At 47.1% G+C, this 14,137-nt stretch overlaps 1 protein-coding gene across 8 annotated transcripts in view; it reads left to right on the plus strand.

Annotated features, from left to right (window-relative positions):
* ARHGAP24 (Rho GTPase activating protein 24) overlaps positions 1–14,137 on the plus strand; it is a 181,239-nt gene that overhangs the window by 89,123 nt on the left and 77,979 nt on the right. Inside the window, exon 1 of one of the 8 annotated variants that reach the window (XM_035547700.2) lies at positions 4,772–5,021. The exons of 5 other annotated variants lie outside the window; for them this stretch is intronic. Coding sequence is in view for 1 of the 3 variants with exons in the window: in XM_035547683.2 (XP_035403576.1) it covers positions 7,806–7,812 (7 nt within the window). In the remaining 2 variants the exon portion in view is untranslated. Of the gene's footprint in view, positions 1–4,771; positions 5,022–6,738; positions 7,036–7,484; positions 7,813–14,137 lie in introns of those variants that run through there. 2 more of the 8 variants (XM_035547692.2, XM_035547683.2) reach the window with 2 other exon arrangements.

Genomic DNA, 14,137 nt, shown 5'->3' on the forward strand with positions numbered 1-14,137 from the left:
GGTTGCAGCCAACCTGCTGCACAGGTCAGCGAGGCACAGCACCCCTAAATACCACTGGGGCCGCAAGGCTCTCCCCAAACCTCCCTTGTGTGCAAAATACATCCTTGGCTGCATGCTGGCAACAAGCCTGGATGCTTTCTGACAGGGCTGCGCTCCGAACGTGTTTCAGTCCCTCCCTTTGGAGGACGCTCACAGCTTCTTCTCCCCAGGCAGGACCAACCAAAGAAGCAGGGGGCTGCTGAGTAGCTGCGAAGAGGCGCGGAGCGAGCGCCTCGCTCAAGCAGCTGCAGAAATGGCCACGCAGGTAGGAAGGAGGCTCTTTGAGGCTGTAAACTTGGGGTTCTCGTTGCAAACCACGTTAGGCACGAGATAACAGCTGTCCCCTGCCTTTGCTGTGGGACAGGGCTTGTCTGGTGGGGACACCTCTGTGCTGGGCAGGGCAGGTGGGCCTTTGTTACCTCGAGTCCAGCGGTGTAAGGAGCAGCACTGGAGTGAGCAGAGGCTGGGGAATCCAGGCGTTACACTTCTGTTCTGGAGCTGCCCTTCTCTGGTCTCCTAGGTGTTTCGCTGCTGCCTCGGTACATTTGTTTTGCTATCTGTGGAAAGGAGAGAAAAATATTTATCCGCTTATTGTAGCCTAGAGGAATAATCTGTTTATGTTTATGCAACTCCTTTCTCAAAAGTATTTTATTGGCATTAGCTACAGGAATGTCTGTTCTCTTCATCTGGTCCCCTGAAGAGAGTAGTTAATACTCAGTTGACCCTTATTATTTTAGGACTTCGCTACAAAGTAAATGGAAAATGAGTGAGTATTTACTACTACTCTTCTGTGTCTGCTTACAAACTAAACAAAAGCACTTTTGTGTACGAAGGTGAGATTTCTGCCTTCTTACCGTATTTTTTCCCTGGACCTTTCTCAAAGTTGGATCAGTGTGAAGTACAGAAATTTAACTTTGCCTTCCAGTCTGCTTGGGTCCATGCTTCTGGAACACCCTTCTGGTCCTAGCTGGCAGGTTGCAGCTGGTGTCTGACTGTGAACTGGGAAGTGGTGGTACACAGCCAATTCTTGGCCCGTTGCTGCTGTGCTCTCCTGGAAGCCCTGGCATATAAAAAACCATTTGTCACGCCATGCCATGGTGAGAAAGCAGCCGTGGCTGGCCTCCTGACAAAGGCCCAGTTACACAGCATAGGGCAGGTCTCCTCTGGGACCAGTGCTGTGATTCATCGCGACTACCAGGATCCAGATGTGCGATCTAACACAGATGTTAATGTTTTATATGTGAGCTGTAAGTCACAGTTTTCTTGAGGACCTTGAAAGGTCCTGCAGACAGAGCACTTTGGAGGAAACGTTTTCACCGGCTCAGCAGAACAGTGGTTATCGCCCTCCAAGTTGGGATCGCCCAACAGAAATGGTATTGTTGCAAAGTGCCTGTGGTCTGGCAGGTAACACAAGACCCACCCAGAAGTTTTAAGAGAGCAGAGGCTCAATATGCCTCTTCTCCTGTAACTCCTTCTGTCCAGAGCAAGACGCAATCCTCCTCCACACGTGCCCTACCCTTGCCTCTAGAGCTGACCTGGCTGCCAGAGCTGCTCCCGATGGCAGTCCTGTTTCGGGATGCTTCCCCAGCAGGAGCAAGACGCCTGTCCCAATTCACTGGAGCTGTGGCCTTCCAGACTTCCTAGTTTGAGAAGAAAGCTTCAACACACACAAAAATTAGAAGACAAGTGAAGAAACAATGTGTTGTTTAAAGCACAAAAGAATGACTTGTTTGTTTCAAGGTGATTTCAGTGTTTGTAACTCCTGATTCATAACTGGGGTTGCACTGTTGGGTCTTGTAGAGGAGCTGTACTGCCCCATGGGCACACCTCACTGGGCTGTTGGAGGAGAACTTGCTGGGAAACAAACCTTGCAGGAGACAGCAACCTGTGCTTTTGCTGCTCCCTAACAGCAGAGAATTTGAGGAGTTATGCTTTCCATTCGAGAGAGCAAGATTAGTGCTTTTTCTGGCTCACCTAGAGGGTTGTTTTTCATGATCAAACCTCAAAACTACATTCTTCTTCAGAACTTCTGCTTATTTTCTCGTCTCCTCTCTGGATTTGAAACCTTGGTGCTGCTGTCACCGGTGTTTCACTGTGGTGTGGAGGAAGACTCAGGCAGAACAAACATTTGGGCTCTTCTCAGCTTATAATGGTCTAATTTGATTAATCACTTAATGTACCAAAGTCCATACTCTATGTCAAACAAGGTACTCATGGCACACATACGTAAAGCATCAAGCTGCTGCTTTTGAGAATATACTGGAGGATCCATCAGGTTTCCTGTGCTCTCCCTGACTTCAAGCTAGTGTGACTGCATAATACGTTTTGAATCCACATCTAAGCTTTCTGAATTCCCTATGTAATTAATAATTTTGTGTTTACTTTTTTTAAAAACCAAGTAAATAACAGCTGGTGTTTGCTTATGTCAGGAGGACAAATGCATTACACAAACACCATACTTTCTCAGCATCAAAACTGAAAATGAGTTAATGTCTGAAGGGCCATTGGTGTACTAATATGTGTTTATAAACCTGTGCATTTCAAAGTAACAGATACAAGGGGAAGAAAGAAAAGATGTCATAACAGATTTCAGCAGAAACAAAAAATTCTTCCAGACCTGCTATAACATTTCTCATGCTTCCTGTTTCCCCTAGGAATAAGCTCTTTGAGAAGTAGCATATTTTGGCAATTCCTTCTTGTGACCTAGCTCCTGGAGAGAGTTTGTCTAAGCTGCAGGGCAGGAGGGCAGCCAAAAATGTAATTGGGCAAGTTAAACAGTTGTGCAGCTGAGAGCCCTTCACGTGGTACAGCTGACCGAAGCTTCCATGAGAAGATCTTGGTATGTCATACGAGTTATTTGGGCATCCCTCTGGGTTGCAAATACAAAACCCCCAAACATGCACACCTGCAGAGGAAGACTCATTTCTTACGTATCAGCTGAATTGGATTTGGCCTGCAGTGCAGTTGGAAGGAAACGAAGGAAAGAGCTTGGGAAGATTTATTCCTGTGTTACAATATGTAAAACCAGATGCTGCATCTGTATCTCACAGGAAATCATTTCTGTGCCCAATTCTCATTTTCTGTGATTGCAATCTCCTCTCCCTTTTGCTATGTCCTTTAGTTTGCTGTTCTAGTCCTGCCTGTGACTGACTTTTCACCCACCCTCAGAATGCGTGTAGCCCAGTTGCATCCTGTGGAGTAATCAGAAAACCAGTTTGGTTTCTCATAGGAACTTCTTGTAATGCCTGTCATCCTAGTGCATTTCTTTTAGTAATTTTAAGGGCCAAGTTGCCAGCTTTACTTCCAATAGAGATTACACTTCACTGACAATGAGAGACTTGCGGATCATGTAGAGGGCAGATCCAAATCAGGACAACCCCACATCGTCTAGGAGCTTTTAACAGAGGACCCAATGTGTTCTTGTCACATGAAATTCACAAAGCAGTTGGGGAGTGCTCTGTATTTTTAGGATTCCTCCTCAGCATTCTTCTATGAATACCCACGTGGTTTAGCTGTCCTCCTTCATACTTCATACTTCCTTCTTTGATGTGTTTGTGCTCATATTATTAAACGTATGACATAAAGCACAAGGGATCCACTGGACAGCCAAATTTACAGTAGTGTATGATCCTTATGATTAGCGTCTCTGGGTGTTGCTGGCTTTACACATGGGTGTAGCCCTGCTGGCACCTCTGAGCACATTCCTGCCTTAAATCCCACTGAAACATGCACAATGAAAAAAGTTGCTTTCTGAGGTCACATGAAGCATTACAAATAATCCTGGAGTGCTCAGTTATGGTCTCTGCAGTAATAAGGAAGGATCTTTTCATAGGGATGTTGGAAACTTGAAGCAAATACTTTAAGTAGCAGACCCTGGACCTAAGAGGCAGAGCAGAAGTGACTAACCAGCTGGTGTGATCAGGTAATAATGTGGAACTGTGTTCTGTGTTGTGCTCTGCACCTTTCATGGGTGATTAATCTTCATTTTTTGGTGCTGTTATCCTCCCGAAGTCATGCTCCCAGTGCATGTGAAATGAAAGACAAGAACTGGCCGAGGGCAGCAGGGCTTCGCAGAGCTGCTTCTGCTTTACGATGAGTGAAGAGCATATGTGAAATAGGCAGTTGTGCGGAGGGGCTGGTGACAGAACACCCCGTGCTCTTCAGAGGCCCCTTTTTAAGCCAAGATGCTCCTTCACGTGTGCCCAGCTCTTGCCCTTTGCAGTAGCCTCAGCTAGGTCATTCATGTGCAAAGCATGGCCCTCCAGTGTGTTACAGGATAACAGCAGAGGTGAGTGTTGGAAACGTGCCCTGGTTTGCCTCTAGGTCTGTGATGCGCAGTATATCCAAGTGAAGAAAAACTCATGGTCTGTAACAACTTACTGCTTTGGTCGCAGTTAAGAAAACAGCAGTGCCCTCCCAGGCAGTGGGTGTTGTTTCTGCTGGCACGCTCTTGGCCCCAGCACATCTCCATCCCAGTCCCGCCCCAGCACCAAGGGGGGTGGCAGCGCTCTGGGGGATTTAGGTGGATGTTCAGGAGGAATTGTCTCTGGAGGGTTTCAGCAGCAGCACTTCCAGTGGCAGATCGCTAATCCTCGCTGTGATGCGGTTCAGCCGTCTGCAGGGCAGCAGCAGTAGCGGTCTTGTTGCCAGTTCAGTACTGAACTTCTCCAAATCTTGGCAAACCCGGTCCTGTGTTTCCACTCTTTCCCTACGCAGTGTGAGCCAACGCCTGACTGCTCAGGCAGAAGCTGCCTGCCGGATGCTCGTGTCACTCTGTCCGTGATGTCCTCCCGCCGGAGCAGCTGCAGAAAGCTGGCTGCTGGTCAGTAACGCTGGGAGCCCTCCCGTTACCCCAGGCGGGCGGGGAGAACCGCGGAGCACCGTGGAAGGCGGTATCGAGCTGGATCCTTGCTCAGCATGGCTGCAAGAGGCTGCGGCCCGGGGCCACATCCATCCGGACGGGAGCGTTCCCCCTGGCACGGGTAGGGGCAGGGGTGTAGCATCGGGGGATGACGTAGTGGGAGGGGAATGTTCCCCTCCTCTGGTGGCTTGACTGGGTGCAGCTGGGCCTCAAGTGTGTTTTAAAGTATTTTCTCATTAGGGTCAACTTATGGGAAGTAGCAGATGGCAGAGTGAGGCTAAATTAGCGAGAGATGTGTGCTCTGTTAATGCTCTTTCTCTGTATAAACAATAGCTGGAGAGTGAAGCAGGAATGAAGACGCTGTTGTGTTTGTGTCTGCCTCTGCTGCTAAGTAGATGCAGAGGTCTACAGCATGTTTTGTCAGCAATGAAAAAGAGTAGGAGGAATTTGCCAGTCCTCCCACAAGGGAGGAAATATTGCAGCTCTCCTCTCCTTGCAACAAAAATAAAAGTGCTTGAAAGCACGTGAGGGAAAGAAAAACGCAGAGACAATTCTACATTAACAGCCAAACAGACCATATACTCTTGATCTCTTACGTTTCAGCTTCTTCATATGAAAATTGATCAAACTAAGAATATTACAAACAGCATTTCTGCTCTGCTGTTCCCAGAAACTTTCCAACTTCCTAGTGTTTGAATCCATCCTAAAATATTGGTTTGAAATATGTGTATCTTTCTCTCACAGCTGTGTGTGTGTATGTACATAAATGTAAACACACAAATACAGCTCTGGACAGCTGCTTATGGAAAGCTTCTCTGCCAGTGGCAGTTTCTTTATGGAAGTGAAGAAATAATTTTTCTTGCAAATTTATGGTGCCTGAGGAAGTCTCAGAGTAAAGATACAGATGTCACCTTCTCAGCGGTGTACGTTATGATAGAGAGGGGAATCCTTGATGCTTTTACAGAGTAACGTCAGCTGGGCAGTGATGAGCCCCAACTCTCAGCATGGTTCAGACGTCCCCATGTGTTGCCAGGTGAACTCTGGTGTCTGCCTCATGACCGAAGCAACCACCAGGGGATGGATTTTAGCTTTACCAGCCTTTTATAATGCCACAAACAATTGTTGCCAGCAGCTGCCTGCATCTTCTCACTTCTCAGCTTATTTGCTACGTCTGCCTGCATGCAGCAGTGTAAAAGTGTGCCAGTCTGGTGTACGCTGATGGGGAGTTTTGCATCTAAATATGCTCCTGGGATCCCAGCTTGGACGTTGGCAGCAGCACTGGTGTTGGTGTCTCAAATGATATTTTTGCAGCCTTCGTCTTCAGTGATTGTTCTCAAGCCACAGCAAATCTGAGAATCTTGGCAAAATAATTACCTCGGATTTTCTGTCCTGCACTTTGCAACCTGGGCTGTGTGCTTCCATGTGCAGTGTCCCTGTGGGTTGCTTTCCGTTCTTTTCCACAGACCTTACCGACAGCCCTGCAGGACAGACCCTGCGTTAGCTGGTACCAAATCCTGCTCCGGTTCCCATGCTGGTGTTAACTCTGTGGTGGAAGCAGGTGTTAAGACTATTAGAAAAACAAACACAAAACTGTAAAACCCAACAATGTGAAACATTGTTTTTCAGCAGGGCAGACAGATCCCTGAACGACTTGGAGACTACTTACTAAGGAGATATACTTCCTCCAGGGATCTTTATCATAAAAGCAGCTTAAGTGACTCACTCTTTCCCTGAGGACATTCTTAAAACAACTCCACTCATTTTGTCTCTGAGTGGTCAGAAAGAAGGATTTATTTTTTGCTGTCCTTCAAAAAAAAAAGGAGGGGGGGGGAACTCTGTTTAAAAAAGTCAGCAGCCATATTTCCAGGAAAATCTGGGCTGTATTTAATCCTAAAGGTCTGCATGCAACTCCCTAACGCATGAGCTGACTGGCACTATGTTCACTCAAGCAAGTGCTTCAGCGAAAAATTCAGCACTATTTTTAGTTCTCTTACAACAAACCACTTGATTGTAAGGCCCGGGGAGCTGTGACATTGTGATTGCAAGGGGTTTGCTGGAGCCGACAGGAGACGCGGCAGCCTGGTAGCTACGCGGAGGAGACCCAGCCGATGTGGAGAAGCCCTCATTGAGAGCAGGTAAAATCCTGTAACCCTTGGTGTGCCCATGAAGTGGATCCGCTGGTCAGAGACAGGGCATGAAAGCGTTAGCTGGCTGGCTCTGTCTGCTCTTGCCTTTAAAGATTTCATTCCGTAAATTCCTGTCCTGACCGTCAGCTTTTAAATCCTCTCCGCTTTTTTTTCCTAGCCTTTTCTGGGGTTTTACAGTATCTTGGGCGAGTTAGCAAATGGCAGTAGTGAAAAAGAAGTTTCCGAAGTGAAGGCATTCTGCTTTAAAAAAAAAAACACAACACAAAACACAGCCATTTGAGTGTCGGGGTGAGTAGCCTGTAACCAAGTACTACAACCCCTTCCTCCCTGCTAACTTTATTGACTCGCAAAAGAAAATACCCTGCCTTGGACTGGCCGCGCGGCTGAGGGGATTTGATCGGACCAGCCCGTGGGGGGCTCCTGGCAGACCGTGAGTGCGTGCCTGTGTGCGCGGTGCCTGGCGCGGGTCGGCTCTCCCTGGTGCCGCGGCCTCTCTCCGGCAGCAATCCCGACCTCCCTTTGTCCCCGTGGTGGCTGGCGCGGCTCAGTCCCACGCCAAGGAAGCTGGTCCCGCGAGGTCTGTGCCCGCAGCCCCAGGGGCGAGGTGGTTGCCATTCCCAGGCGATGGAGTCACGGCAGGGACGGCCGCCAGCCAGCCGATAGCGGGAGCGCGGGCAGGGCTGGCGGCAGCCCCGGGGTGCTGGCTGTCGCGCCCGCGGTGCCCCTGCCCTCGCTGACTCCTCTGCCAGCGTGCGCTCATGCCAGGTGAGATCTCAGGGCGTCAGGTTTATTTCCCGGAGGGTTGGTGGTCCGTGGTGTGCCGTGGCCCTGTTGTGATACTGCCAAGGAGATGAGCTCCCGGATTTCGGCAGCATCCTGCCCGCTGCCTCCTCGGTTCACGGAGCTGATGCCGTGTAGCAGCTGCTTAAAGCGTGCTTCGTTTGGAGAGAGGGCTTCAGGATGTTGGTTGCACAGGAGCTCCTGGCTTTTGCAGGGCACGGGAACAGCAACTGGGGTTAGGGAAGGAAACTTTCACACACGTGATGTACCTGGGGTAGTTGTCTATGCTTAGCTGTTTTGTGTTTTCAGCCTTTTGTTTCAACTCGGTTGTGTAATGTTTGCCAAGTCCTTGCTTTGGTCAGTCTCAGACTTCAGGGTGAGCCTTCACGTTTAGCTGCTTTTTGAAACAACTGTGGGTATGGTACCATCTATGAAAATATTATCTTGAAAGAGCATGGCATGCCTCTTTTTTGATGCGTTGTTGGAATGCACGAGGAAGGGGCACAGCTGAATTCCCACGAAGTCTGTGTTTAACAACCCTGTCTGAGTATCAGCTGGCCGAGCTGCTGCCACCTCCTCCACATACTGGGAACGTGTGCTACCGAAACGGGCTGTCCCGGCCAGGGCCCTGCACTGCTCTCGGAGCTGCTGTGGTCACCCAGCTCTGCTGGAGGGGCATTTGAAGAGAGGCAAAGGGGCAGCTTCACAGCCAAGCTTTCTGCGTGTTCCTGTTAGATGCGTGTGTTTGGGTGTGTATGGTGCAGATGGCACAAACAGGGTATTGATAAGATGTGTTGGCCTTAAGCTTGTATGGACTGAGTCAAGACGTTTGGCTGTGATTAGTCATGTTCATGTGAGATGAGATTTTTAATGATGTTTTAGGGCTTTCAAAAAAAAAAAATCAAATATCAGAATTAAAGTCTGCTGATTTGTTCTCATTGATGCTGGCAAACTAGATTTACCTCCTCCAGAAATAGTTTCTAACACTGATCACTGAGTTGCCAGTCACAACACTGATTACTAAATGAAGGCAATAGGAATGAAGAGTCAATTACTCCATTATCTGAATTCAGCAACCTGAGTTCACATACTCTAGAACTTATTATATGCTCTGAATAATTAAGATTATAATTAGTTGGGTTAATTCTGGAAAAAGTAGATGAGATTTCACAAGAATTTCAATGACAACTGTTTAGTGCTATTGCAAATAGCACATCTCTGGGAGACGCTGTACGTCTCTGTGTAGATCAAAGCTGTATGTCTGCTCATGGAGACCAAATGCACAAACATTAGCAACTGCTGTAAAGGAGGACTGGAAATGTCTCAGTCAACACCGTGTGCTGGTCTGCCTCCTCCTGTTATCCCGAGTGTTTTGTGGGCTGCTACCAAGCAAACCGCTTGGATGGGGAGCCCTAAGCAAGCACCAGCACTTGCTGTTCTCTCCCTGGGATCTTCTGTAGATCCCTGTCTGCAGAGTTTGTTATATTTATGCTTTACCAATTTCTTTGTGTACACCTTTCTCCTGTGTCTCCTCACTTTGTGTTTACCCAGATTGTAAGTAGTTTCTTCTTTTAGTCTTTGCTGAAGTGAGCACATCAACAACTCAGCCATCAGTTTAGGCACGTGAAGTGCTAGCTTATGACTCAGCTTTGTATTAAAAAGCAGCAGACTCCACCAGGGAGGAAATGGGACCTGCAGATTTTATGGCCCAAAACCCAAGTCAGGGTGAAGGGCAAGTCTCTCAGCTGTCACTGCTGTGGCCACTCCTTCGTCTTGGAAGATGCCTGGGCAGGAGGCATCACGCCGCCTTGCAGGAGGACGATGCCTTGTGCACCACGCAGGGCAGGGACAGATGCGCGTGGGCTGGAGTCCCACACGTTGTTCCTCTGTTCCTGTCTGTGAGCAGTGGGGCTAATCGAGTCCTTTGGCAGAAGATATTAAAATTAGGGTCTTAATACTTAGCAAGAACTCAAACCTGTTTGTGTCCAGTCATTTCTTCGGTTGGTTGCTTGTTAGTAGCTCTGTGCTTGCAGCCTTGCTTGGCCTGAGAAGCAATGTGTTCCTTTCCAGGTGGTTTGCTGTGCTTGCAGTATCCCAGCCCCCAACAGGAGCATCTGATATCTCTAAAGAGATCTTGCTCTTGCCTGGTTTTGAGCCTTCAAGTTCTATTTTCCACACTTGACACAGCCTGGATAGTGTTACTGCATGGGGAATGTTTGTGGCTCTGTGGAAAGGGGAAACTGCAAGAGCAGATAACACCATTTCTGCTGGAGAACCTTTGCTGTAGCTCTTCTGCTGCTAGCTAAAGAGCGTAGCAGCGTGCTGTTAGCACAGGGCAGCATGTAGCCTTTCAACTGGAGTGCTTCACAGAGCAGCTGAACAGACAGAGAGAGTTATCTGAGAAGTTCTGATGTGCAAAGGGCAGAAAAGGCCAAATAATGAAACAGTTCAGAGAGCAGCACAGCAAAGGAGAGGAGCTGAAGCCATCAACAAAGCCATCGATGGTGGCAAAGGTGAAAGCCTGGAGCGTGCCAGTCACAAATTTCATATGACAGGTGAAGGCAAGCCAGCTCTGCGGTTCAAACACAGGGGTAGTGGGGGTGTGCTGGCTGCTGTGTGCTAGAATCAGCCTGACACAGAAGATGGTCTGTGTGGCTGCATCATCTGATCCCAATATTCTGGTATCTTCTGTGCTGGAAAGACACACGGTCCTTAAAGCAAAAAACTCCACTACCTCAGAAAAACTATACCTGTTCTTAGCTGCCTTGCTCGAAGACACACCAAAACATCAGCTGTCAAGGTTTTTTTCGGTAGTGTGGATCTTACCACATGAGAGGTGAGAGGAAAGTAGTTGCAATGCTCCCAGGAGGTGTTATGAAGTGAGCATGTGTTTGCAGAGTATCTGGATATAAAATCCCTTCCTCCTCTTCCCCTGCAGCCCTAAGCCTCTTAATTGGGTCGGTGGGTGAGACGCTGTGCCGCCGGTCCCCTGCCGTGCGCTGGGTTCAGCCAGAGGTGGTACCACAGGGTGTGTTGGAGCACCCCACTTCTGGAGCTGCTTCTCGATATTGCAGAGCTGCCCTGCTCTGTTGAGGGGCTTCTGCTGCCTCCTGCTCTCTCTTCCTAAAACTGGGTAATGCTCGTACCTTAATGTCCATGCATCCTCACAGAACGGACAGATATCTTGGTTCAAGGAGAAGCAATTTCCTTCTGTCTTTATTGTACAATCTGGGATGAAAAAGAGATGGACTGCACATCACTAGTGCACCCTGTATCTTCTGCAGGCTATAAGTGTAAGCAATATAGCTCAAAAGCAAATTGTGAAGTCCAGACTGCATTGAGGCATTTAATCATTAGTTCAAAGAAATAATGGCTTCTGAGCCAGTCCTGGAGATGAGCAGTTATCACGTTGTCTTTTTTCACATACTGTAATTGAAGAGCTGTAAATCAGTTACATACTTCAGTTTAAAACTGCTTTCCGTTTTTTTTTTCCCCTGAACTTCATTAGCTAATTATAACTTGAAGTAGTCTATTAATTAAACTTCATTTTGTAATGAATCCAGCTCATCCTTCTTAAGCCATCTGATGCAAAACCAAACTCGTTCTAATCCTTAAATGAAGTCATTGACTTTTCTGTCTGTGAACGTCAGTCAGATGGTGCAGATGACTGCAGTGCTTAAACTGACCGTTACCCACAGACCCTGCAGCTCCCTGTTCTTCCAAGACAGAGTTTATTGACTTACAAAGTGCTGTAATACAGCACATGTAACCAGGTGAGTTCCCACTGTTCGTTCCTGCTGCCAGAGGAGCAGTTGCAGATTTTTTGATGCTGATTTTTCAAGAACACACCTGCTCTTGGGAGCAGATCTTGTGAGAAATGCGTTGTTGATATTAAGCATGAAAATAAGTGTCAGGTTTTCACCACCACCAGGAACATGGGGTTGTTCAGGTTGGGACAAGAGCCGCTCTGCGTGATGCTCCTGATAACCTGCCCCTTCTCCAGGTATGCAGATAGATCTTGATGAAAAGCTGAGCTCAGCAGTGAATGGTATTCATGAAAATATGGACATGATTTTTTTTTGTCAATTAAAAAGGGATGCATTTTTCAGGCTGAATATTTTACACTTTATAAAGGAATAAAAGGCAGCTAGAAGCAGAAGAGAATGCCTTTTAAAAACAGTTGTCATATGCTTCGGGAGAGCACAGATGATACTCGTCCATGTTAGTGCTTAGGACTGTTGGCTGAGAGCGCATGGAAGAGCTAACGACATCCAGCAGTTGTTTCAGTTTCCTTGTTTGCATTCTGCTTCAGGCTTCGCTTAGTTCACTTTATTACACCCAGGGGACATTGGCACTGCAAATGAGCTGGACTTTTAATGAGCAAATACTAACTTCCTGATATGAAGTGGCCAAAAGCTAAAAATGTTCCCTGTAACAGTGAAAAGCCGCCATGCTTGTATGTGGATTATGAATGCCCACCTGTTGGGGAGCTGATTGCTGGTGTTGTGTTACCAGTGGCAAGAGATGTGTGTTCAGATGCCGCTTGTTCATGTCCTCCCATCACCTGACATTGAAATCTTTGCTTACTGTAAAAGAAAAGGTGGCTTAGTGGCTTCATAATTTTGCACTCCTAACATGAAAACTAATGGAAAGATAGAATGAAGGTGTAAAACTAAGACCAGAATAACTTGAATTTTGAGAGAGATGGCTGTGCAATCAGAGCCTGCAATAAATGATCAAAGATGAGATAGAAAAATCTGTCCTTATTAAAAGAGGTACGTGCAGTATATTTGTTTAGGCACTCAGAATCAGAAGAGCTGTGGCTGCTTTGAATGTGAAATATGTCCTCAGGAAATAATTTTTGCATTTAAGCTTTAAGGAGTCTTGGAAGTAAAAGTCATTCTCGTGGAATTGGATTATGCCTTAGGCCTTGATTTTTATATTTTCCTGTTGTGCATCATCTTTTCTTTCTAAGATCCACGAACAGGTTTTCCATCCTGGTTGCTACTGGCAGAAACCTATAAATCTGAGTTTTGGATAGTAGCTGGTGAATCAGAAATGCTGCAGGCGGGAAGTCGTGCAGTCAATAGAAGTAGTCACACAAGGTCGACAGACCAGTTTTAGGCCAACTCTGTGTCTTTTCAGGAAGATTGTGGCGATGAGTTAGTGCCAGCAACCTCAGTGCTCTGGATCACAATGTTATCTGCAGCCTGCGTGAGCACTCTCCTTCTACAGAAGTTAAGTATTGCATCTTACGTGTCTAATGTGTCTGCTCCAGTGAGCACTGCTGGCACCAATCCATCTTGAAGGAGAACCTAGAAGCATCCTGAGGGGAACGGATGAACTCGGCTTTATCTTCGCCTTTTTTCTGCATCTCTAAGAGATGCGGTGATAGACCAGGCAGGACACAGCTCTCTTGGCCTCTCCCCCAGGTTACCCTGATGTACGGCAGTCACTGCTGTGTAATTATTACACCAAGGATTGTACAATATTTGCATTGATCCGTGACTTGCTGGTGAGGCAGGCAGCCAGCGAGATTTTAAGCCACTGCGTGGTATCTTGCTTTATAGCAGCTTGCTGTGTCCCCTGCCTTTGTGCACACCTTGTTCTGTCCTGGCGTGCCTCATTTGCTGCCCTCGCAGCTCAGGGTGTCCTGTCCTTCAGTGCTCTAAAATACATTCGCTGCAGGCCTTCAGGCTTTGTAGTATTGAAAGGGGTTGATTCCTCTTTTAATACAACAAAATTAGGCTTTTGCCTAAGCCAGTGATATGTAGCAGTGAGGGGCATTTTTACTTGGGCTTGCGTGGGCCCTCATTGCGTCTTTTTACAGCTCTTAAAGCAGTTAGGACGTTTATAGGTAGCAGTTTGTGTCGGGTGTCTCCGATTTGCAAATTGCCTTTAAATGCATTCCTTCCAGTTCACCAACTAGCGCGTGAGCTCACACACATTGTAAAATCTCAGTCAAGCTACAGTGAGAAAGCATGTTGTAGTAATTTATATGACAACTTTTTTGTTTAAATCTCAATGAGACCTTCACTGGACACACTTCACTTCAGATACGACCTTTGTGTCTCTGCTGGGTCATTTTCTGGGTTTATTACGCACTTTGCATTCCTGTAAAGCCCTTCACTGGGTGATCTTAAAGTCTTCAGAAGCTTTAATTAACTGAAGCAGTGTGTCTTTCCTGTGAGGCCAGTAAATATTCTTAATTGCTTTTTTGCAGAATGAGGAAAATCTGGTAGAGAAATTTTAAAGGAATTCACCAATGCTGCAGAAAAAGCTACTGAAGAGACACAAGCAGAAGCCCTAA

The sequence above is a fragment of the Cygnus atratus genome, chromosome 4, assembly GCF_013377495.2.
Source record: "Cygnus atratus isolate AKBS03 ecotype Queensland, Australia chromosome 4, CAtr_DNAZoo_HiC_assembly, whole genome shotgun sequence".
Taxonomy (NCBI): Eukaryota; Metazoa; Chordata; class Aves; order Anseriformes; family Anatidae; genus Cygnus; species Cygnus atratus.